Below are 25,497 nucleotides of genomic sequence, written 5' to 3' on the forward strand. Positions count from 1 at the left end.
TGTTAAAACGATCACACTCCCAGCGCGTTAAACCGTCTTTTCTGCCATTGGCGGCTTTGTGAGCAAATAGCCATGAAGTGCATAGTGCACATAGGCTACTTGATGCAAATCTGCCATCAGCTCAGGTCACCTGGATGCGGGCAGAAACACCTGTTAGCGGGTGACACACACAGCGCCTCACACAGCACTTTTTATGTTAACGACCCGTCCAGGGCAGGCACGTCCCCACACCCACTGCCTTTAGAGCGAGACACAGGCTACTCTGCGTCAGGAGCGCTATAGGCATCACGGTCACTGCTACTCATTTGGGGGGCCTCACTGTTATCGCACCGGACATGATCTGGAGACTTGTGGTCCTTGGCGGGGCTTGTATCCTCTTTCTGGGCGCCGCCGGGGCTCAGGGTGGCAGAGGCCTCCGGAGGACGGTGACTTTCCAGCGGACGCAGCAGGATCAGAGCCAGCAGCGCCAAGTGCGCACACGACCCAAGAGGGACAGCGGCAGCTCCAAGGAGCCTTCTCACGGTCCTCCCTTCACCTGCTGCCGGACGCCCCTTACCCCGCAAGAGCACAAGCTTCTGGATCACAACACACACGAGGTGAGATGACCTTCAATTGGGTCTTCGCCTGGGAAGGTTTGGTTTTGGTTGCTTCAAAACTGTATCCATCTGAGCAAATCATAATCTGTTGGTGAATGTAACGCACATTATTTCCCAACACATCTTCATGCATCATTTTTCTTGATACTTACTAGTGTAATGATCTGCCTTGTTCTAGAAAAAGGTAACATTAACCTTGTTCTAGAAACAGATGACATTTTCACCAGAAAACCAAGAAAAATAACATGAGATGACTAGAGACAATTAATGGACTAGACTTGTTGATGGAGATTTTTGCAAAAATAATGGACACATATCCGCTGTGGTAATCAACCAAAGTGAACGTTTTTGGTTATTTTAATAGCTATTAAAATAATCAAGAACTTTCACTTTGTTTTTGTTTTTTGTTTATTAATGTTAAAGAATGTTATTTGATGATAATGAAGTTTCTTATTCATCAGCCGATATGGACAGTTAATATGCTGGGGCTTCTTTCCTCTAAACCTGAGAGGTGATGTGGTCATATGTATGAGTCTCTCTCTCTCTCTCTCTCTCTCTCTCTCTCTCTCTCTCTCTCTCTCTCTCTCTCTCTCTCTCTCTCAGACAGGGTTTAATGGTGATGATGGCTCCAGTTTTACTCTGACATGGGTGGGCGATGGAACGGGGGTGAGTATGCTCCCCTTATCATCACCATCACCATCATCATCATCCTTGTCAACATCACACAACATGCCGGCTTGTTTACTTGGAGAGTGGAGACACTGATTCTGAAATATCAATGTACCATTATTGGTCTATTTGAGGACAAGTAGTTCACTTGAACTTCCATTTTGTGTCTATATTCGCAACATTTAAACCTCTTAACAAATTACAACCAATTAAAACATATCTGACCAAATCATTGAGAGAGAGAGAGAGAGAGAGAGAGAGAGAGAGAGAGAGAGAGAGAGAGAGAGAGAGAGAGAGAGAGAGAACTGCTGATTAATTTAAATTACTTTCTCAATCCAAATGACATCCTTGTGAAGGATAACCATATTACTGCATTACCTATAGCACAGGGTCCTGGTGGTGGATAGCCATATTACTGCATTAATAGCACACTACAGGGTCCTGCAGGATAACTATATTACTGCATTATATAACACAGGGTCCTGGGGAAGGATAGGCATATTACTGTGTTACCTATAGCACAGGGTCCTGGTGAAGGATAACCACATTACTGCATTACCTATAGCACAGGGTCCTGGTGAAGGATAACCACATTACTGCATTAACTATAGCACAGGGTCCTGGTGAAGGATAACCATATTACGGCATTACCTATAGCACAGGGTCCTGGTGAAGGATAACCATATTACTGCATTACCTATAGCACAGGGTCCTGGTGAAGGATAACCATATTACTGCATTAACTATAGCACAGGGTCCTGGTGAAGGATAACCATATTACTGCATTACCTATAGCACAGGGTCCTGGTGAAGGATAACCACATTACTGCATTAACTATAGCACAGGGTCCTGGTGAAGGATAACCATATTACTGCATTACCTATAGCACAGGGTCCTGGTGAAGGATAACCATATTACGGCATTACCTATAGCACAGGGTCCTGGTGAAGGATAACCATATTACTGCATTACCTATAGCACAGGGTCCTGGTGAAGGATAACCACATTACTGCATTAACTATAGCACAGGGTCCTGGTGAAGGATAACCATATTACTGCATTACCTATAGCACAGGGTCCTGGTGAAGGATAACCATATTACTGCATTACCTATAGCACAGGGTCCTGGTGAAGGATAACCATATTACTGCATTACCTATAGCACAGGGTCCTGGTGAAGGATAACCACATTACTGCATTAACTATAGCACAGGGTCCTGGTGAAGGATAACCATATTACTGCATTACCTATAGCACAGGGTCCTGGTGAAGGATAACCATATTACTGCATTACCTATAGCACAGGGTCCTGGTGAAGGAGAACCACATTACTGCATTACCTATAGCACAGGGTCCTGGTGAAGGATAACCACATTACTGCATTAACTATAGCACAGGGTCCTGGTGAAGGATAACCACATTACTGCATTAACTATAGCACATGGTCCTGGTGAAGGATAACCATATTACTGCATTACCTATAGCACATGGTCCTGGTGAAGGATAACCATATTACTGCATTACCTATAGCACATGGTCCTGGTGAAGGATAACCATATTACTGCATTACCTATAGCACAGGGTCCTGGTGAAGGAGGACCATATTACTGCATTACCTATGGCACATGGTCATGGTGAAGGATAACCATATTACTGCATTACCTATAGCACAGGGTCCTGGTGAAGGATAACCATATTACTGCATTACCTATAGCACATGGTCCTGGTGAAGGATAACCATATTACTGCATTACCTATAGCACATGGTCCTGGTGAAGGATAACCATATTACTGCATTACCTATAGGTAATCCTGGTGTTGTCAACAATCAGCGCTCCCCTTGATTCTTTCCTAGAAGGAGGCTCCTCACGACTTTACCGGAGGTGAGTCAGCATCTGATATCAAAAATGAGCAGTATATCACTCCCACCCTCTGTACAATTGAGACACTCAGAGCTTGATTTGAGTTTTTATCCACAAGAGTGAACACGGGGTATGGGAACGTGTATGAGAGAGAAAGAGAGGGACAGTGAGTGAGTGAGTGAGTGAGTGGGTGGGTGAGTGAGTGAGTGAGTGAGTGAGTGAGTGAGTGAGTGTGTGTGTGTGTGTGTGTGTGTGTGTGTGTGTGTGTGTGTGTGTGTGTGTGTGTCTGTCTGTCTGTCTGTCTGTCTGTCTGTCTGTCTGTCTGCCTGTCTCTGTCTGTCTGTCTGCCTGTCTCTGTCAGTCTGTCTGTCTGTCTGTCTGTCTGTCTGGATCAGTGCCTCAATTGGACCAAAAAAGGTGTCTGTACCCCAATTTAGCAGATGCATAGCACGAGCATAGCATGTGTCTTGGACATATTTATATATACAATACGCATATCTTGATAATATATCCCACTTCAAATGCAGTTTTGTATGCATTTCATTTCATACAAATATAATATTACATATATGCTACATAATATGTTACAATAAAACCAACTGAAAATATACTTGTTGGCCTATTGGATAATGAGAAGGAATACCAAAGGCAAGTCCATAATATATGGGCAAGACTGCATTTATTTGCTATGATGCAGTGAATCAAATGTCACCTTGAAATACGCGTGTTAAATTGTATTACTTTTATACTAGTGGAGCCATGGGAGTTGGACTCCCCCCGTGGGAGGAATTAGGGCAATTACCTAATAAAAAAATCAGGCTCCATCAGGTCACCCGCACGGGTACTCTTTACACTTCCTGAAAGTTTCAGCCCGATCGCACGTAAAACGGCATAGCTGTGGCCGGATAACATTCTGCTCACACACACACACACGGACACTTCTCATTCTTATTAGTAGATTAGTAAATGATGCATGCATTCACTTATTCATGGTGTCAGATTATTGCAGGCAAAGAACAAAATTAAACAGCAGTCAAAATGACTAGAGAGAATTTGCATAGGCGGTACGGTATAAGAAGTAAGGGTACTCATGTGGACAAAAATCAGAAGTGCTGGTACTCAGTATACTGGTGAGTACCATATAGGTCAATGGTACCAGCCCATTCCAGGCACCGATTTAGATGTGGTCAGACTTGATGTCCTCTCTCCGCAGTACGGACTATGGCAAGTCCTTCCATGACATCTCCTACCGCATCAACAACACCTTCATCAGAAAGGAGTTTGGAGTCACCGATGGACCAGGGGACTCTCTGCATGTGAGTTATTAGCTGGCTCCCCCACTCCGTGTGTGTGTGTGTGTGTGTGTGTGTGTGTGTGTGTGTGTGTGTGTGTGTGTGTGTGTGTGTATGAAGTTCCATACGTCTCAATAAACATGCGCAGCTACGACTGAACGTGTCACACAACGCATGCTTTGACACCTGAGTAGCATAGTCAATTTCGTTACGCGTTCACACACACACGCGTTCGCAGTTTTTGATACTACGCGACCAGATCCGAAGTGCCAAACGACTCAATAAACATGCGCAGCTACGACTGAACGTGTCACACAACGCTTGACGTGTCATGTAGTTTCCCCATTGACTTGTAATGGTCATGCGTGTATGCGTGCGCTTACGCGCTCTGACTGCGCAACCCGCGTACATTTACGCGTAAAATTACGCGTTCATGTTGTGCGCGATGCAGATACACTTCCGGTTGCGTAACACTCAAAACTGCGAACGGGTGTGTGTGTGAACGCGTAACGACATTGGTTCTATTATCTTCATGCGTGCGTTTACGCGCTCTGGCTGTGCACCCCGCGTACATCATTACGCGTAAATGTACGCGTAATGATGTACGCGGGGTGCGCAGCCAGAGCGCGTAAGCGCACGCATGAAGATAATAGAACAATTTTGTCACGCGGGCACATGCACGCGGACTATGATGTGCGCAAACTACATCACGCGTAACAACAAGCTGCGTAGCACAGCTACTTCCAGCGTGTACACGTGTGACCAGTGTTGGAGAAATTTCGTTACGCGTTCACACACATGCGTTGGCAGTTTTGAGTGTTACGCAACCGGAAGTGTATCTGCATCGCGCACAACACTGCGCGTACATGAACGCGTCGCGTAATTCTGTTCTGTTTTATTCTATCTCTTTCTATGTTACATTTTCATCCAGTAGAAGGTGCCAGTGACCAAACCAACCAGTTGATCAAGCATGTCGCTTAGAGGAGCTGTCCTGCTTCTGAAACAGAGCAGCGTCACAATCACATAGCCTGCTATAATGTTTATTAATGTTCCAGATGTATTTTATTTTATTGACAGTATTTCATTGTTAATATGAGCTGCTGCAAGTGTTAATGCTCTGCTGTTCCTTAACAGCAACATGTGAAGTTGTTATTTTTTATTTTGTAGCCTATTATAAAAGCCTGCTGCTCTCTGTTTTTGTTAACTTTATTCCTCATTCATAGGCTATATTTTTATTTTATTTATTTATTTATTTGTTTTATTGCCTAAACATTTCAGAGGCCATTTAAAAAATGTTATGCTACATGCTGAAAGATCGCCTGGTTTTTTATTTTGTGTTTTGTAGCTATAGCCTATTATATGTTAACACTTTACAATAACGTACACAAATACTATAGTAGTTACTAGTAAACTAACCATTAACTAATAGCCAGTTAATGAGTAGCTAATGAAAAATTTGGCATTAGTCAATCACTAGTTAATCATAGTTAATGAGTAGGTAGTCATTAGTTAATGATTAGTATCTATTTTCCTGAAGTATTATTGCCTGAACATTTCTGAGCCATGATTAAAATGATCTGTTTATGAATTGCGTGGTTTTGTATGCAGTGTGATCAAAGAATAGACCTAGAATGAGTGTGTTTACTGTCATGCACACAATAAACTGATAATGAGAATTACTGAACTGAGAATAATCAGTTTATGAACGAAAAAAGGGCTCGCAACACAATTTCTTGATAGCTCCCGTGGTGGACATTTATTGAGATGACAAACAGTTTCGGCCCAATTCGGGCCTTCGTCAGTGAAGGCCCGAATTGGGCCTTCGAATTGGGCCTTCAAAATCACAGGCAGCAGCGGTGCGGCCAGGGGATGCCTGTTGCAGCCAGCGACACGGCGCGTGGCCTGAGGGGAAATTGATGAGTTACAATCAGCAGCTCATATTAACAATGAAATACTGTCAATAAAATAAAATACATCTGGAACATTAATAAACATTATAGCAGGCTATGTGATTGTGACGCTGCTCCCTTTCAGCAGCAGGACAGCTCCTCTTCCACTCAGTGCGCTGTGCGCAGCTGCGCCGCTGCCGTGCTGACTCTCTGTCTCTCTCTGCTGCTGAAATTGTGTTGCGAGCCCTTTTTTCGTTCATAAACTGATTATTCTCAGTTCAGTAATTCTCATTATCAGTTTATTGTGTGCATGACAGTAAACACACTCATTCTAGGTCTATTCTTTGATCACACTGCACACAAAACCACGCAATTCATAAACAGATAATTTTAATCATGGCTCAGAAATGTTCAGGCCTATGAACCCTATGAAGAATAAGGAATAAACAAAAACGATGGCCTTTATCAGAGAGCAGCATAATAGTAGTAATATAATAGGCTATAGCTACAAAACACAAAATAAAAAACCAGGCGATCTTTCAGCATGTAGCATAACGTTTTTTAAATGGCCTCTGAAATGTTTAGGCAATAAAACAAATAAATAAATAAATAAAATAAAAATATAGCCTATGAATGAGGAATAAAGTTAACAAAAACAGAGAGCAGCAGGCTTTTATAATAGGCTACAAAATAAAAAATAACAACTTCACATGTTGCTGTTAAGGAACAGCAGAGCATTAACACTTGCAGCAGCTCATATTAACAATGAAATACTGTCAATAAAATAAAATACATCTGGAACATTAATAAACATTATAGCAGGCTATGTGATTGTGACGCTGCTCTCTTTCAGAAGCAGGACAGCTCTTCTAAGCGACATGCTTGATCAACTGGTTGGTTTGGTCACTGGCACCATCTACTGGATGAAAATGTAACATAGAAAGAGATAGAATAAAACAGAACAGAACTACGCGACGCGTTCATGTACGCGCAGTGTTGTGCGCGATGCAGATACACTTCAGGTTGCGTAACACTCAAAACTGCGAACGCGTGTGTGTGTGAACGCGTAACGAAATTTCTCCAACACTGGTCACACGTGTACACGCTGTAAGTAGCTGTGCTACGCAGCTTGTCGTTACGTGTGATGTAGTTTGCGCACATCATAGTGTCAAGTCAAGTCAAGTCAAGTTTATTTATATAGCCCTAATTCACAAGCATGTCTCAGAGGGCTTCACAGAAAGTATGTCTAGCTAATTCTAGCTGACACAACAGTAACAAGAATATACAGAATAAAGATAACATTTGAACAATTGATAATATAGAAAATATAGGAATGAGGGGAGAGCAGAGGAGAGCGCAGGAGAAGGGAGAATAGCAGGGGGAATGTGAGAGAGTGATGGGGTGGGGAGGGAATGGGAGATGTTGGAGGGTATAGGAGGTGGGGAAGGAGCAAGAGGAGAGAGCAGGAGAGGGGAAGGGAGGGGAGGTGTGGGGGAGAAGAGAGCAGGGGGAGGGAGGAGGTGGGGAGAGAATGAGCAATATAGACGGAGGAGAGGGGGGAGGTGGGGAGAAAATAGGAAATGCGGAGGAGGAGAGAAGGAGAGATGGGGGTGCAGGGGAGGGAGAGCCAGGGTAGAGAAGCAGGGGGAGTGTGAGGGAGGGAGGAGGCGGGGAGAAAATGGGAAACGCGGAGGAGGAGGGAACAGAGAAGGAGAGACGCAGGGGGGAATGCGGAGGAGGAGAGAGCAGAGAAGGAGAGGTGGGAGGGTGCAGGGGAGGGAGTGCAGGGGGAATGTGAGAGAGGGGAGAGGACAGAGAGGAGGAGAGAACAGAGAAGGAGAGGTGGGAGGGTTCAGGGGAGGGAGAGCAGGGGGAACGCGAGAGGAGGAGGCGGGGGAGGGAACAGACCTCTCCGCCCCCTCCTCCCCCACACCCCCCCCCCCCCCCCCCCCCCCAGAGAGGACAGAGAGGAGGAGAGAACAGAGAAGGAGAGGTGGGAGGGTGCAGGGGAAGGAGTGCAGGGGGAGAGGAGGAGAGAACAGAGAAGGAGAGGTGGGAGGGTGCAGGGGAGGGAGAGCAGGGGGAACGCGGGAGGAGGAGGCGGGGGAGGGAACAGACCTCTCCGCCCCCTCCTCCCCCCCCCCCCAGAGAGGACAGAGAGGAGGAGAGAGCAGAGAAGGAGAGGTGGGAGGGTGCAGGGGAAGGAGTGCAGGGGGAATGTGAGAGAGGGGAGAGGACAGAGAGGAGGAGAGAACAGAGAAGGAGAGGTGGGAGGGTGCAGGGGAGGGAGAGCAGGGGGAACATGGGAAGAGGCGGCGGGGGAGGGAAGAGCATGGAAAGAGAGGAGGCGGGGGGGGGGGGGAAGATCAGACAACTGACTACTCTAAGCATTAACCAGAGCTAACTGGGACATAGTATCTAGCTAATCTACAGCCTAATCTGGCCTATCCTACTCTGCTCTAGTCTGATCTTTGCCTGAACACTATAACAGGTCAGCCTTAGGCTGTAGCTAATCTATCGCCTACCTAAACTGTTCTAAACCAACCGGCAGCCCTCGACCAGTGATGAAGAGCACCGATGCCCCCCGCCCCGCCCCCCCCCCCCCCCCCCCCCCCCCCCACATAAGGCGTGGGAGAGAAGGCCGGGCCGGGACACAGCGGCGTCCCCACACCCCCAGTGAACGCAAGAAAACCTTTCCACCATATGGATTGCCTCAGTGACTTGGCTTGGCTGAGGAGGAACCTTGTGAGGTCGTTGTGCTACAGGGGCCCAGCAATGGTCGCCTGGGTAAACCCACCCCCCACGCGACCCGCTCCCAGACCCGCCCCCAGCTAGTGACTGGGAACTGAGAGAGCAGGCCACGCGGGGGGCGGGCCCACCCAGGCAGTGGACCCAGCAATGGACCCCCATCCGGGGACTCCCCTCCGAGACAGGCCGAGAGATGCCGGGCTAAACCATGTACAGAGTTTTCCGGCAATGAAACTCTGTAAATGGTTTATTATGGAAATAAAATTTACAAAAGAACAGAAAAGAATTGAAAATGTAAAAAAGAGTCCAACAGAAGGGATATAAAAATGTAGTTTTTAAATTATCCTAAAATCAGGGAAGGGAGTTGAAAATGTAAAAAGTAGAGTCCAAAGGAAATAGAAAATGTAGTCTTTAAGTGTTCGTAGGTTTAGAGAATACTAGCTAAGAGGAGGGGAGGGGAGGATAAGAGTCGGAGGTGATGATTAAGGGGAGGGGAGGATAGGAGTTGGAGGTGATGAGGCCGGGGGGGGGGGGGGGGGGGGTCCCGGGGGGGGGGTCCCCCCCTTCCCTTAGGCAGGCAGGTGACCAGGATGATGAGGATAGGGGTCGGTGGTGGTGAAGAGCCCGGGGTGTCAGACAATAGAAGGAGTAGCGGGTAGGTGGCCTAGAGTGACGACAGGTGGCTAGGGCGATGACGGCCGGACCTAGGGCTGCAGCGGCGGGGGTGTACGTCAGGCCAATGAAGGACACCTGAGGGGGAGAGAGAGAAGAGAGCGGGGGAATCTGCGCAGAGGTGGAACTAACTCTATAGACAACAATAAAATTAGGTCAAAACAAAATTTATTAGGATTTTTTAGGATGACTAATACTATACTGCTAATTCAGGTCTAGGTAGTCTAGGTCTAAGTTTAGACTGATACTGCTGGCTTGTGATAGCCCGCTCAGCAGTTCAGGACTAAGTTTATTCACCAGCTATTTGATTTTATATCTGAGCTATTGGATCGGCTGATGCCATAATTATTAAATTAGGTCAAGTCAGTCTAAGTTTATACTGATACTGCTGGCTGCTGGGGATAGCCCGCTCAGCAGTTCAGTTAAATTAGGTCAGTCTAAGTTTATACTGATATTGCTGGCTTGAGACAGCCCGCTCAGCAATTCAGGATTGTATGTACTCAAGAGCTAATAAATATTTCTAAGGAATGACATCATCAAACATAACCATCAAGCACAGCCAAATGATTGGGAGAATAAATGGGTTTTGAGTCTAGTTTTGAAGATTTCAATGGAGCCAGCTTCCCTAACTGACAGAGGAAGCTGGTTCCAGAGATGTGGAGCACGGTAAGAAAATGCTCTGCTACCTGCTGATTTTTTCTTAATTTTAGGGACGGTAAGATAATTACCGTCCTGTGAGCGGAGAGTACGCGTGGGAACATAAGGAATGATTAGCTCAGATAAGTACGGAGGTGCGAGCCCGTGCAAAGATTTATAGGTTAACAGAAGCACCTTAAAGTCTGATCTGGCCTGAATTGGGAGCCAGTGGAGGGAGATTAAGACCGGAGTTATATGATCAAACTTCTTAGTTCTAGTTAGAATTCTAGCAGCGGCGTTTTGCACGAGTTGTAATTTATTTGTGCTACAAAGTGGAAGGCCAGAGAATAAGACGTTACAGTAGTCGAGTCTAGATGAAACAAAGGCGTGTATTAAGGTTTCGGCATCCGTTGCATTTAGCAAGGGACAGATCTTTGAGATATTGCGAAGATGAAAGAAAGCTATTTTAGTGATATCCTTAATGTGAGCATCGAATGACAGAGTAGGATCAAAGGTAACACCTAGGTTTTTCACCTTTGAGTTTGGAGTAATTACGCAGTTCTCAATGTTCAGACTAAGATCAGTGAGAAATGGAAGTTGGGTTTTTGGGCCAACAACTAGTAGTTCAGTTTTGTTGGCGTTTAGTCGTAAGAAATTATTTGACATCCAATCTGTAACAGCGATTAAGCAGGATTCAAGATTAGCGAGTTTAGAGCGATCGTCTGGTCTAATTGATATATAAATTTGGGTATCATCGGCATAACAGTGAAAGTTAATGCCATATCTACGGAAAATTTCGCCAAGAGGCAGTAAGTAAACTCCAAAGACTAAGGGACCCAGGACTGATCCCTGCGGTACACCAAACTTCACTGAGGAGAAAGTGGACATAATATTTTTATATGAGACACAGTGTGTCCTATCAGACAAATATGACTTTAGCCAGGATAGGGCAGTGCCCCGGATACCTACGTAGTTAGATAAGCGGTCTAGGAGGATCTTATGATCGATTGTATCGAAGGCTGCGCTTAAGTCTAATAAAATGAGAAGAGAGGAGAAATTAGAGTCGGACGCAAGGAGAAGGTCATTGGTTACTTTTGTAAGAGCAGTTTCAGTACTATGGAGTGATCTAAAACCAGATTGAAAGGGATCGAGAAGTTTATTATGTGAGAGGTAGTCAGTTAATTGTGTCGAGACTACTTTTTCAAGAACTTTAGAGAGGAAGGGGAGATTTGAGATTGGCCTGAAGTTGTTAAGAACCTCAGAATCAAGGTTTGGCTTTTTAAGTAGAGGTTTGATTACAGCAGATTTGAAGGAGGCAGGGACAATGCCAGAGGAGAGGGAGCTATTGATAATGTTAAGTAAGGGGGGGCCTAGTATTGGAAGGAGTTCCTTAATCAACTTTGCAGGGAGAGGGTCGAATAAACAGGTTGTGGATTTAGATGAAAGTACAATTTTTGAAAGTGCATTTAGAGAGATAGTCTCAAAATTCGAGAGTATAGTACTCTCGTCTAAGGTTCTAAGGACAGGGCTAGGAGAGGGGTTAGCACCCTTTGTGAGTAATAGAGAGTTGCTAATTTCATCTCTAATACAGATAATTTTACGGTTAAAGAAGTCAAGGAAGTCATTAGCTGTAAATGGAGAGTTTGTATTGGGGGAGGGTTTGCGAGTAAGATTTGCGACCGTGTCAAATAGAAATTTAGGATTATTTTTATTAGTGTTAATAAGATCTGATAGGTAGGAGGCTCTTGCAGCGGAGAGCATACATTTGTATTTTAGTAGGCTATCACTCCAAGCTAGTCGATAGACTTCAAGCTTGGATGATCGCCATTTACGTTCTAGTTTTCTGCATATTAGTTTTTGTGCGCGTGTATCGTCAGTATACCAAGGCGAGGGTTTTTTAGGGCGACGGATTTTAGTACGTAGAGGTGCGATAGAATCAAGCGAGGTGAGTAGGATTGAATTAAATTGATTTGTGAATTCATTAATGGAGTCGATCCGCTCTGGGAGAGAGGAAAGCGGCCCCGATAACAAATCAGCGAGTTCAGTGGGAGTAGAACTATCGATACGCCGGGCGGTGTAGGTATCGGCTAGGTTTGATTGCCGGAGGGGCAGGTCTATTTTAAATTTAATGAGATAATGATCTGACAGTGCTGGAGGGTATATCATGACTGACAGATCTGAGACGTTAATCCCACGAGCGAGGACGAGATCAAGCGTGTTGCCGTTAGAATGCGTTTGTTCATGAACCAGCTGAGCAAAGCCAAGGGTGTCGACTAAAGATAGAAAGGCTTTGCAGAGTGGGTCAGCTTTACAGTTAACATGAATATTGAAATCGCCAATGATAAGGATACTATCCGTGCGGGTTACGAGGTCAGAGAGAAAATTGGAAAATTCATCAAGAAAAGATGAATAGGGCCCAGGTGGGCGGTAGAGCATAACTAGGTAGAAGGCTCCGAGGCCAGCTATATTAGAGTGTCTCATAGTAAGTATCTCACAAGATAGGAGCTTATACTTTTGATCCTGCAAAAGACCTAGATTTGAGTTATAAATTAGGCCAACGCCCCCACCATTTCTTGACATTCTGGCAACATGCGAATTGCACGTACGTGTGCACGCGTGACAAGATTGACTATGTTAAGTCACGCAGGCACACACACGTTGCTGCGCATGTGTCAGTGAATAGTGACGTCGATAGGACCTCATAGTGTGTGTGTGTGTGTGCGCGCGCGTGTGCATGTGCGTGTGTGTGTGTGTGTGTGTGTGTGCATGCGTGTGTGCGTGCACACTGCTATCAATTGCGTTTGTGAGTGGTGATGTTGCCTAACAAACCAAGTGTGAAGATATGTTGCAGGTCTGCAGGCTGTCCAATGTCTTTACGCCACGTCCACCCTGTCAAACCACTGTCTTTTCCTCACACTGCTGCAGTTGACAAGCTCAAAAAACATTAAACAACACACACAGACTCACAAGTGACAGCAACATGAAACAACCATTTCATTTATGCAGAGTCAAAATCCCAAAATTGAGATTATTTTCTATTTTAAAGAAAGAAAGTCAGCCTTCCAATGATGTGCATGAGCAGAATGCCAGCATGATATTGATAAAAAGCATGAATACTGTGATTATGATAATAGTTTGTAGTCTGGCTAACAGGAAGCAGGCTGCGGGGATACACTCTGCCATTGGTGCCGACCATTTCAGTCGATGCGGAGGGAAATAAATCCCACCACCAAAAGACATGTATGTTAGGGTTAATACTCCTGCAGTGCCCCTGACCAAGCAATGGCAAAAGAACTGGAGTTGGTCCCCGGGTGCTGCACTGTGGCTGCCCATCACTGCTCCTAGTTTGAGGAAGGTTCCTAGTAGAGGATGGGTCAAATGCAGAGGATGAATTTCCCCATGGGGATAAATAAAGGATAACTTAACTTAACTTGTACCGTTTCAGTCAACTTTGCGCTTTCAATATTTTACCGAACCTCCTACTTGGACGGACGTCTCAATTCTGATGGTTTTGATTGACAGGTGATACTGACAGCAGACACTCCGGTGGTGGACAACCCGGGCGGAGTCATCTTCACCTCCACAGATGCCGGCGTGACCTTTAACGCCGTCCAGCTGCCCTTCCACCTGGCTCAGCCAATCACGTTCCATTTCCTCAACCCCGACTACCTTGTGGTCATCAGCATCGATGTGAGTCGCTCTTCCTCTGCCTGTTTCTGCTCTTCTCTTTCTTTATTCCCATTTTTAAAGTGTCTCGATGTTGATCTGTGTTATATTCTGGGCTTGCAGGTGACACACACAATGCATGCACACGCACACACACACATACACACACATACACACACACACACACGCACACACCCACATGCACACAGCCACATGCACACCCAGCACACACCTTAAAGTTCAAGGTAAACATTGCTCTGTGGTGTTTTGCCTTGCAGGCCGGTCTCTGGCTCTCTCTGGACTTTGGCGCCAAGTGGACAAAAGTTCACGATGGAGCACATTCTTTCATGTGGTGAGAATAAACAGGAAGCAGAGACACACGGCAACACACACGCACGCACACATGCAAACACGCACACATGCACGTGCGCACACACACACACACACACACACACACACACAGACACACACACGCACGCACGCACACACAGACACACACACGCACGCACGCACGCACGCGCACACACACACACACACACACACACACACACACAGGCACTGTCTGAAGGAAAGCACATGTTTGATCACCCATATACTGTAATAAGGGCTGGGCCATACATCGATATTATATCGATATCGTGACATTTACTAGGGCTGGGCAATATGGACCACAAATCATATCAGTGTATTTTTAGGCTGAATGGAGACACAGAATATATATTCATGTTTTTTTTTTTACTTAGTGGGCTAAATAAATGTTCAGTTGTCAAAGCCACATGTGAGATGTCACAAGCACTTTTGTTAAAACAAGACTGATCAAAATAAAATGCAGAGACAGGGTTTCCTTCCATGACTATTGGTGCTTTAACAAGATTTTTGATAAATAATCATCAGTAATGTGGATATAATGACTATGTGGGTAAAGTCAAGTAATAAAACAGAACAGTCTTGTAAGTTCAGAAAATGACATCACTGTAATGCAGCCTTCAAAATCAGGAAAAGACAACACTTATGCCATATCATGATATCCAAAATCTAAGATGATATCTAATCTCATATCATGATATCAATATAATATTGATATATTGCCCAGCCCTATATGAGACTAGATATTGTCTAGATTGTAATATGGCATAAGTGTTGTCTTTTCCTGGTGTAAAGGCTACAGTACAGTAAAACTACAGTAAAGTCATTTCTGAACTTACCAGACTGTTCTAGCTGTTCTATTATTTGCCTTTGCTGATGATTATTTTTCAAAAATCTCATTGTGTAAATATTAAAGCACCAATAGTCATCCCTACAATACTGTCATTATAGCGATATCGAGTATTAAAAATATTTGATTTTCTCCAAATTGCCCAGCCCTAGTAATAGCGGTGCCAGTGCTATTGCAGAAATTAGAAACACATCATGATGCACACTGTCTTTTCAGTATCTTTATGTTGAACATTTTCCTTGAATGTTTCGCAAATTACTTTGAATGAATGAATATAATATGATACAATTTGATATAATTATCCGCAGATTTTTTGAGGAGACAATAAATGTCATCTACAAAGACCTCAAAGTCAGTCTGTCTGTTTGGACATAGTTGTGGTGTTGTTGATGTTTTGTGAAATGTTTTTGACTGCTTCCTCTTTCCATCAGGGGTGCTGGTGTTACTCTGTTCTTCAGTTACAGTCCCATAGGAACAGGTGAGAGGCTGCATGAGATGCACACTTTCAAGGTACCAAAGTGAGTTAAAGAGTTGACACCTGTCACTCCTGTATATCCTTAGATTATGGGTATTTAGATGCAGATTTGTTCACCTGAGGACCACTGATGTACCCAACATGCTTTTCCCAAAACATGCATTTGTCTCAAGTGTCATATTAGCGCATTCCAGTGTCGTAGTCGAGTCAGTGTTTGAATCCAAGTTCAAGTCCGAATCAAAAAAGAAGTGTCCGAGTCAAGTCCCCATTACCTGATTCCGAGTCTGAGTTACTGAACATCTTGTGAATCCACATGTAGGGGGAACACGTGTGCCTGCCCTTGCAAACTGAATAATAATAATAATAATAATAATAATAATAATAGTAATAATAACTTTATTTATAGAGCACCTTTCACAGACCAAAATCACAAAGTGCTTTACAAAGCAAAAGAAAATACAGAGAATACAATATTAAAATCGAGAATAAAGATAGAGGTCACTGAACATAGTGTTCAGGACAGTAAACAATGGGTAGAGCAAAACCACACACTACAAACGGACCATGTTGTTAAAGATACATCATTCAATAAAACATCAACAGGGATACAGGGCAAGACCGGCATCAATCACTGAAAGCTTCTCTAAAAAGGTGAGTCTTTAGGAGACGTTTGAAGGACTCAACAGAAACAGCCGCTCTAAGGGGCGGAGGCAGGCTGTTCCACAGTTTAGGGGCCATGGCCTCAAACGCTCGGTCGCCACGGGTCTTGAGGCGTGTACGAGGAACCTGAAGCAGGTTTAGATCATTGGATCTGAGGGAACGAGCAGAAGTAAGGGGGTGAAGTAGGTCCGAGATGTAATCAGGTGCCTGAGAGTGTAGTGCTTTGTAGGTGAGGGTGATGATTTTCCTGTTTGACTTGGTGAGCAAGCGCGCGGCAGCATTTTGAATGGCCTGCACGCGGCGTAGAGCGGATTTACTGAGCAGTGGGAAAAGAGCATTGCAGTAAGCTAATCGTGATGATATAAAGGCGTGGATCAACATTTCCATCTCAGGAAAAGAGAGTGTGGATCTAAGTTTACCAATATTCCGTAGGTGGAAAAAGCATTTTTTAGAGAGCTGTTTTATATGGACGCCGAGTGAAAGAGAGTGGTCAAAAAAGACCCCTAAGTTACGTAGGCTAGGGCGGACGGCAGAGGAGAGAGGGCCAATCCTATTTTTAATAGTGGATGTGACACTATCCGGAGCGATAATGAGCACCTCGGTCTTGTCCTTATTTAGCTGCAGGAAATTTTCAGCCATCCATGCATTGATCGCATTAATACAGTCTAGAAGTCTGGAAATCTGATCTAACTCGTTTGGTTTGAAAGAGAAGCGGAGCTGGATTAACCTGACGCTGCCAGATCGATGAGTTTGCTTCAAATATCTGTTTCACAAACAACATCCATCTGGATTCGGCCAAGCTACATTGCTGAAGAGGGCGGTCACTTTTTTCAAGCTACTAGGCAGGTGATTGGATGGACCGTCTGTCTGTCACCGTCTGGGCTTGCCAGCGCCAACCAATCAGATCGACTTCCCTTCATGACGTAGCAGCGCCTGATCAGCTAGGACTACAATTGCTAATAGTTAGCATGGAGGTCGCAGATTTTTTGCTGTTTTTGTAAGGTGAATATTGGGTGCAACCATTGACTATTCAATTTGCCAAAAGAAAGAAGAATTACTGCAGATGTCTGACTGAGGATGAAGTGCAGGTAGGCCATTTTGCACGTTAAATGTAACTGATTGGATTAACTGATGTTACGCTAACGATAGCAACATTTGGAGGTTGGGGTGCTACGTCTGATGATTGATGATTAATGTTAACGTTAACAGCGATTCATTCATAACACATATCGTTGTTCGTTTCTTCAGGGAACTGATGACACGATATGACACCGAGTGGCACGCACCCTGGACGGCTAACGTCATGGAGACGCAACGCTCTCTAGCCTTTATGATCATGGCAACAACCAAATGCTTTGATACAATATAATGATTTAACGCTACTATTTAACTGGTGAATTTGAGCATATGTGTCAGTGGAATGGTAGATATTTACGCATGACTGGAGAATGTTATTTGCTTACTTTTGTAATAATAAACTAAACGGAGAAATGACGGCCGTGTGTGGTGTTGTTGTTACATAATCTGCTGGTCTTGAGGCACGATTGGGTCAAATGATAAGACGATGTAAATGCATAAAGATGTTGTCAGATGAATCTGCGAAAGGGAGCTGCCTGGAGCCCAGAGGACGTCAACAGAGAAGAGGAAAAACACCCTGGTTACACCATGCAGCATGTATTTGGATATAATCTCTAACTTTAAGAATGGTTCCTTGTTGATATACCGTATTCCTAGTATTGGCTCCCATGACGTTTGTTTACCCCCTATCTAAAGTACAAGTGCAAAATCTTAAGCTACCATGTTCTATCGATAAACCAATTTCTCGAATAACAGCTCCAAAATATCAGACATATAGGACTACTATATGCTAGAGCTATATTCACACTTCACAGTATAATTTATGCAAGCGGGGGAAAATATCAGATAAACTGATTGTTGTATTGTATCCTGAGATCTTTAATCTTGCCTGTATAACATAATATGTCACTCGGACACCAACGTGAGTTAACGTGGTTTATTAAACAGCAGCCAACATTCCAATCATAGCAGAATACACTTCAGCTAGCAGTAAAGGGACAATACATCACACTGATCTTTGCAGTTCTGTGTTGATTAGCTAATAATTCAGTGGCATTTTGATTAACGTTATGATTTATTTCGATTTGGAACAAAAATGATGGTTTAACAGATTGCATGTTTACTGGGCTGTGGTGAGAGTGAGAAGGGCTTTGTGTTTGTGTGACTTGCGTGAATGGCTAGCCGTTAGCCATTACAGCTAATAAATGATCCCAGCCTAGCGGTCAAGGCTATCTCCCCAAATTCTACAACAATGTCTTGTTTACTAACGTTCATAGTTGATAACATTACAGCAATACACTTACGGTTTCGTACTCACTGTAAGATCAAGTGTTTAACGTTTATGTTAGCTTATTGTTTTGAATATAATGTTTGACTAGCACACTGGAGCTAGCCTCGGTAGCCGCCGCCATGTTGAATAGTGAAAGAACTACAAACGCAGAGGCGCCTCTCGGTGGCGTCACACCCGGTCTCGCCTAAAGCCCGCCCCTAGCTCACGCTGATTGGTGCGCCTGTGTGGCGGCCGGTTTGAATGCATCTCTGAGGCCAGGGCCAGACTGAGGTGGATTGTGAATTTGTGGAACAATGCCGCCCCCGTCTGGTGGAGTCAGGCTAGAGCTGGATATCATCGGCATAGAAATTATATGAGATATCAAAACTGTGGATTAGTCTCCCCAGTGGAAGCATATACGTTCCAAATAGGAGAGGCCCCAGGATCGATCCCTGTGGGACCCCACAGAACAGGGGAGCGGAAGAGGAAAGAGGAAACAAAATTATTGATATGTACACTAAAGCTGCGACCTGATAAAAAATACCTAAACGAGTCTAAGGCAGTGCCTGAAATGCCCACCCAGTCACGAAGCCTATCGATCAGGATAAGGTGGTCCACAGTGTCGAAGGCGGCACTGAGATCTAGGAGAACTAAAATCTGGTACTCTCCAGCATCGGTGGACATAAGCAGCTCATTTGTTACCCTCAGCAGGGCGGTCTCAGTGGAGTGCCCCGGCCGAAATCCAGATTGAAATTTGTCGTAGATGTTGTGCATCACCAGCACCTCAGTGAGTTGCTGGGCGACTACTTTTTCTAAAATCTTAGATAAAAAAGGGAGTTTTGAAATGGGTCTATAGTTTTTAGGCACAGAGGGGTCAAGGTTTGGCTTTTTTAAGATTGGCTGGATGGACGCATGCTTGCCGTAGGACGGGGCGTAGCCTGACGACAGTGACGAGTTTACATAGGTTTGTAAAACAGGACCAATAATTGGTAGAATTTTGAAAAATATAATAATAATGTCACAGCATTAATTTTTTTTTTTTTTTTTTTAACCAGGAAGGGGGACTCATTGAGATTAAAAATCTCTTTTACAAGGGAGTCCTGGCCAAGACAGCAGCACAGTGACATGGTTCCGACAAATATAACAAACAAATATAACAAATATGACAACATATAACAAAATAAAACACTAGGAAGCACAGTTAACATCATTCATAGCATCTGCAGGCAGAGTTGGACGTTTCAAAATCTATCAGGAGCGATTTAAAAGCATTTAACGAGACCAGCTCTCTGAGAACCAGGCTGTTTTGTAGCTGGTTCCAGGAGGAAGGCGCAGCATACCTGAAAGCCTTTTTATAATTTTATAATTTTTTATACATACATACATACATACATATAATTTTATTTTTATTTTATAATTTTATAATTTTATAATTTTATAATATAGCTAATAATATGCCAAATTATTAGGGCCTATTACACACACACAAAAACTTGATCAATCAAGTATCAGTCCTCGTCTCCAACCTCCGGGTCAGAATGCATGAATGCTTGAGTCCAAGTCCGAGTCATCAGCGCTCAAGTCCAAAACGAGTCACAAGTCCTGAAAATTAGTCCTGGACTTGAGTACTACAACACTGGCACATTCTCATTTTCTCGTCATCCTAGCTGACTTCAGACAACCCCGGTGCGTACCTTGATCTTCTTGTCACCCAGTCATGCTTTCCTTTACCTGCAGTGGAGGCGGACAGGAGGGGAGAGCTGCTGCTGAAGAGGACGGAGGACCTGGGGAAGACCTTCACCACCATTGCTGAGAACATCTTCTCTTTCGGCTACATTGGGGGCTTCCTCTTCACCTCTGTTATGGAGGAGCTGGTGAGATCAACAGAAACAGAACCCCCCCCCCCACACACACACACACACACACACACACAGACACACACACACACACACACACACACACACACACACACAAACACACACACACACACACAGACACACACACACACACACACACACACACACACACACACCACAGTGTATCTGAGCATGTCGTTTTTAGACAAAATTGTTCCTTTAAAGGTCCCAATTCGTGCAGCTGTAACCTCTTAAAAACGTGTGTCTCTCGTCCATAAAACATGTTTCTGGATTAATTTGTCGAAAATATAGCAACCCCGTTTGTTGTGACGGAGTTCTCACTTCCTCATCTCGTCGCTTCCCAAGAACGGTCTGTTTCTATAATATATTCAGAACTAACAGTTCCCATTGGCCGCTGAGGGAGAGCCCGCCCCAGGCTCCCAGCGACCAATCAGATTAGCGTCTGTGGACCAGCACGCTAGGTTGCGAGTTATCGTTAACTTAATGGTTACTACGCTAAAGAGGACATCTCATCCCTAGACTTACCGAATGCACCTCTGCAGTTGCTGGATCACGTACAGTTGGCGTCGCTCCAGCTAGAAGTGTTAATTTAGTGGCTATAGACAAAATGGTGCAGGTAGCTTGTGTGAGAGAGACCCGCGCAGTATGCAGGAGGAAGCTCGTGACGTCCCAAAACCCCTCTGGGCAAACGAAGCGTTTGGGGGTGTGGCTTGGAGGAGACTGCAGGGGGAATCTGGATAAGGACAAATCCAACTGTGGCAGTTCTGAGCTTGTGACAACTCATTACAGGGAGGACTGACAGCAGTATATATGCATTTACAAGTAAAAACAGCTTTTGCACGGAATGGGACCTTTAATATTTTGATCTGAAACTACACAATGTGACACCAATACAAACATTTTATTGCATGTAGGGCTGCAACTAACAATTATTTTCTCAACTAATCTATGGGCTATAAAATGTCACAAAATGGTGAAAAATGTCGATCACAACATGACCTCTTCAATGTCGTTTGTCCTGAGCAACAGTCCACAACCCAAAGATAATCGGGTTACTGTCATAGAAGACTAAAGAAACCAGAAAATATTCACATTTTAGAAGCTGGAATGGGAAATGTCTTTTTTCCATAAAAATTAGTCCAAACGATTAATTGATTATAAAAACAAAATCGATTCATTGCCTGTCAATTGACTAATTGATTAATCAACTAATCGTTGCAGCTCTAACTGCAAACACTGAAAAGACACTGCTCGTTCTGTTGCACACATGTGTGCATATTGCCACAAGTAACTGCTAATCAAAAGTAAAAAAAAAAATCACTGCATACTACTGCATAGTACTATACAATAATTATGCTATGATGTTGAGACAGAGTATTTTCTGCTTCCAGAGATCTCCTCGTGTCATCTATGTATCATCAGACCAAGGAAACAACTTCAATCGAGCACAGCTGCCCTCTGCCTCCACTGAACAGGTGAGAGACACTGAGAAAGACACACACACACACACACACACACACACACACACACCACATGACAAAAAGTGGTTCACCGCTGTTTACCATTGCAGACGGCTCTATTTGACTCTATTTGAATTGGAAGGTCCCGTGTCATTTTAAACTTACCTCACTCTCCTTTTAAGATACAAGTCCTTACAGGTCCATTCCGTAAGTTTTGGTAAAAAAAATAAATGTGCACAGTGTTTTTTTTATTACCAATGAGTGAATGCTCCGTAACGTAACTTAAAAAATTAGCCCAGCCGCGTCTCTCCGCGTTCAGCCATAGATAGATACAGTCGGTCTATGTGGGAACAGGGAACAGTCATTTTAAGCAGGGGGTGCTGGGAAGAGTTTAGTTTTTTTGCCATATTTAGAGGAATATCTAATTTTAAATTAACATTAGGATACTGTTGTGATGTAATTATTCAGTATTTTCTCCTTTTCTCACTCATTCAGACCAAAGAGGGAGATATATAGCATGATGATAATGCTCTATATCTCCCTATTTGCTCTGAATACACCAGTTAACATGACACAGACTTAACATGATAGAAATATTATCAGCAAACTTAATGACTAGACTAATTATTCTGATCTGAATGGCATATATCAAGAAACATTGACTCCTCTCTTTGCTGTATAGTGGGAGGTGCATTTTTGAGTAGGCTATTAAAATAGCATGTCAAGTTCACATTTCTTTATTGCCAGATTAAACAATTCGTATTGGTTGTGGTTGGTTCAACACAACATGTTCGTGCATGCGCGCTTCTTCTTCTTCTCTAGCCTACAAGCATGTAACTTCCTTGATTGTTATTGTTGATAATTCTATTTAAATAGGCTACATTTTCATTTCCCGAAACATTCTTAAACAAGAAAGGGACCTAGTGCACTGCAAAATATTTTTAATTACATTTGTATTTTTTTTTTTTTTTTTAATCTAGGGGGTGCTGCAGCACCTGCAGCACCCCTACTTCCCGCGGCCCTGTGTGGGAACGCCCACAAAATGACTACGGCTGGCCCCGAGACTGGTAACTGTCTGCCTTTCCGAAACCCTGCCACTCCGAATGTTAACTTCCATTCATTCAAGAACACTCAAGTCATAGAATTAACCATTTATTGCATAAATGAATATAATGCATACAATTATGTTTGGCGTTGAAGGCTCCGCTCTTAGAATTAATTTAATATTTAATATTTAATTAATTTAATTCTCCCTGAACTCGGCTCAGCAGCATGCTACGCCGAGCAGGGAGAGCAAGCAGAATCCCCCATGGGAATAAAATATTCCAGATACATTTAAACCATAGAAAGTAAAAGAGGGAGCCTAAAAGCAAGACATGGAAACATGTTCATTTTTTGAGCCATGCAGACTCCAGAGCTACAATACATGATAGCATTTGATCTAAAAGGTCGAGGCTGGGGTGGAGGGGGCAAGCGTTGCCAGCAGCCGCAACGATCAGCAAGGTGGGGAACAGATCAGTGAGTGAGAGGCTGCCCTATTTAAACGGACCGCCTTGTTGTGAGAATGACTGATTGGAGAATTGGTTAAACGGTGAACCAAACAGAGGCTGTCAGCTGGTACAGCTGGGGCGTAGCTATGACATCATGTCTTGAATGAACTAACGCAGGCTTCATTTATTCGGACTGGCGGTCCTTCACCTTTTTTTCATAGGTCCCACCATTACGAAAATTCCTGCCTTTATTATTCGAAATGTCGGCCCTTCCTCTTTTTTCTAAAGGATCCGCCATTCCGAAGTTTGGATATTGTGGAATATGGCACAAAAGTGCAGACATTTCAGTCGCACACTGTGCGTCTCAGCAGCGCAGCAGTAGCCTATTAGAACTGGGCTTTTACTGATGCTTTCTGAAGGCTATTTACTTCTATTTTCGTTAGGATATTATTTTTTTCGTTATTGTTTAATTGTTTTCAGTTAATCAGGCAAGCTTATCCTATTGGAATTCATAATTATTTCATATGACATTTTACACAGCTGCAGGGCGCATGGAGGGACAACAGAATTAGGCTATGTTCCCGCGGGCGTGTCAGCATGTGTGTGCGCTGCTCTCTAAGCAGGGTGTGTGCGTTGTGCACCCCCCAATAGAGACACATAGCCTATTACTATCTTGCACATTGTGGAGTTAGAGGGAGCACCAACAACATCTTTGAACAACACGTCTTTATTTTAATTTTGTTGGGCTCCACAATCATTTCGAGGATTCGAGGCAACCCATTTAGCAGCATCTGAGAGAGGTGCCTGTCTGAACGAGGTTCAGCTGCCTGAACGTGAACTGGAAGTCAAATCAAGTTCGGAGTGGCGGACCTTATGAAAATCGGAGTGGCGGGATTTCTGAGTGGCAATATTTCTGAGTGCCGATATTTCTGAGTGGCGGAACGTCGGAGTGGCAGCACGTCGGAATGGCGGCATGTAACCGCCGAGACTAGATGGTGAGGTAAAATCCCCCATATGGGCTGACTCACCAAAGGACGGTGCTGTGGCTCTACACTACAGGATTGGGGATTCAAAAGCAGGTACATAGACGTCTGTTCAGATGTTACGTTCACTGCGGGGGTTGAACGCTGATCCATTGAACACGCGTCTATGATGAGACACTGACTGTATCTATTCCAAATTCTGTATCTATGCCTATGTGATTCTGTTGCGCATGGCTAGAGATTTCCCAGAAATATCTACCCGAAACTTCCCAGAAACAAATCTGGCGGATGTGACGTTCTGCACATTCACGAAGAGTCTGCCTCTCAGCGCTTCAGCCAGTAAATACACCAACAAAGAAGAAGGCTAACACAGGCTATTGTTATGTTAGCTAGCTATTGCAGTCAATGAATGTCAGCAAACAACCAACAACACAGAGTCCAGTAAAAAGTCCACACAGAAAAAGAAAAAAGTTTATCTAGTGAATCCTGTCTGGCCAAACAGCAGCAATGTGACCGACGTCGGGGGGGAACTAGAGTCGGGGCTGTGTTTTCGGTTCATGGAGGGACCTTACGTTAGCTTGCTGTATCAGCTGTTGTGATATTGTGGTTTTGGCCGGCTATAGATAATGTTAGCTGCTTGCTAACGCTAATGGATTTACTGCCCAGAAGCCCCGCTAATAACATTACCGTCTTGTCTGGATAATGCAACAGTCGCAATATGCCTAACGTTACTACCGTAACTTGTTTGACTGCAGTAACAGATCTGTTCCATTTGGTCGTGTCCAGGTAACACCAGCACATTAGCGTTAGCTTGTTGCTAATGCGGCTAACTAATATAGATACAGTAATCGACGCAACCAACACCTCTGCTGTTTTAGCCAGACAGCTGCTGGGCGCCAGCTCGAGCACATGCTGCAGTTACTCTAATGACCACCGGTGTCAGTAAGAGTTAGAAGTT

General features: G+C 44.1%; 1 protein-coding gene across 1 annotated transcript in view; it reads left to right on the forward strand.

The window, feature by feature from the left end:
- Positions 1–335: 335 nt before the first annotated feature.
- LOC310799808 (sortilin) overlaps positions 336–25,497 on the forward strand; it is a gene marked incomplete at its 5' end in the record, with an annotated part of 38,639 nt that continues 13,477 nt past the window's right edge. Inside the window, 9 exons of the mRNA XM_083662425.1 lie at positions 336–596; positions 1,200–1,262; positions 3,073–3,149; positions 4,342–4,438; positions 13,888–14,055; positions 14,310–14,383; positions 15,679–15,725; positions 20,467–20,603; positions 21,998–22,081. Of these exons, the coding sequence (XP_083518551.1) occupies positions 336–596; positions 1,200–1,262; positions 3,073–3,149; positions 4,342–4,438; positions 13,888–14,055; positions 14,310–14,383; positions 15,679–15,725; positions 20,467–20,603; positions 21,998–22,081 (1,008 nt within the window). The remainder of the gene's footprint in view (positions 597–1,199; positions 1,263–3,072; positions 3,150–4,341; positions 4,439–13,887; positions 14,056–14,309; positions 14,384–15,678; positions 15,726–20,466; positions 20,604–21,997; positions 22,082–25,497) is intronic.

Source organism: Poromitra crassiceps (assembly GCF_964638095.1).
Source record: "Poromitra crassiceps genome assembly, chromosome: 2".
Taxonomy (NCBI): Eukaryota; Metazoa; Chordata; class Actinopteri; order Beryciformes; family Melamphaidae; genus Poromitra; species Poromitra crassiceps.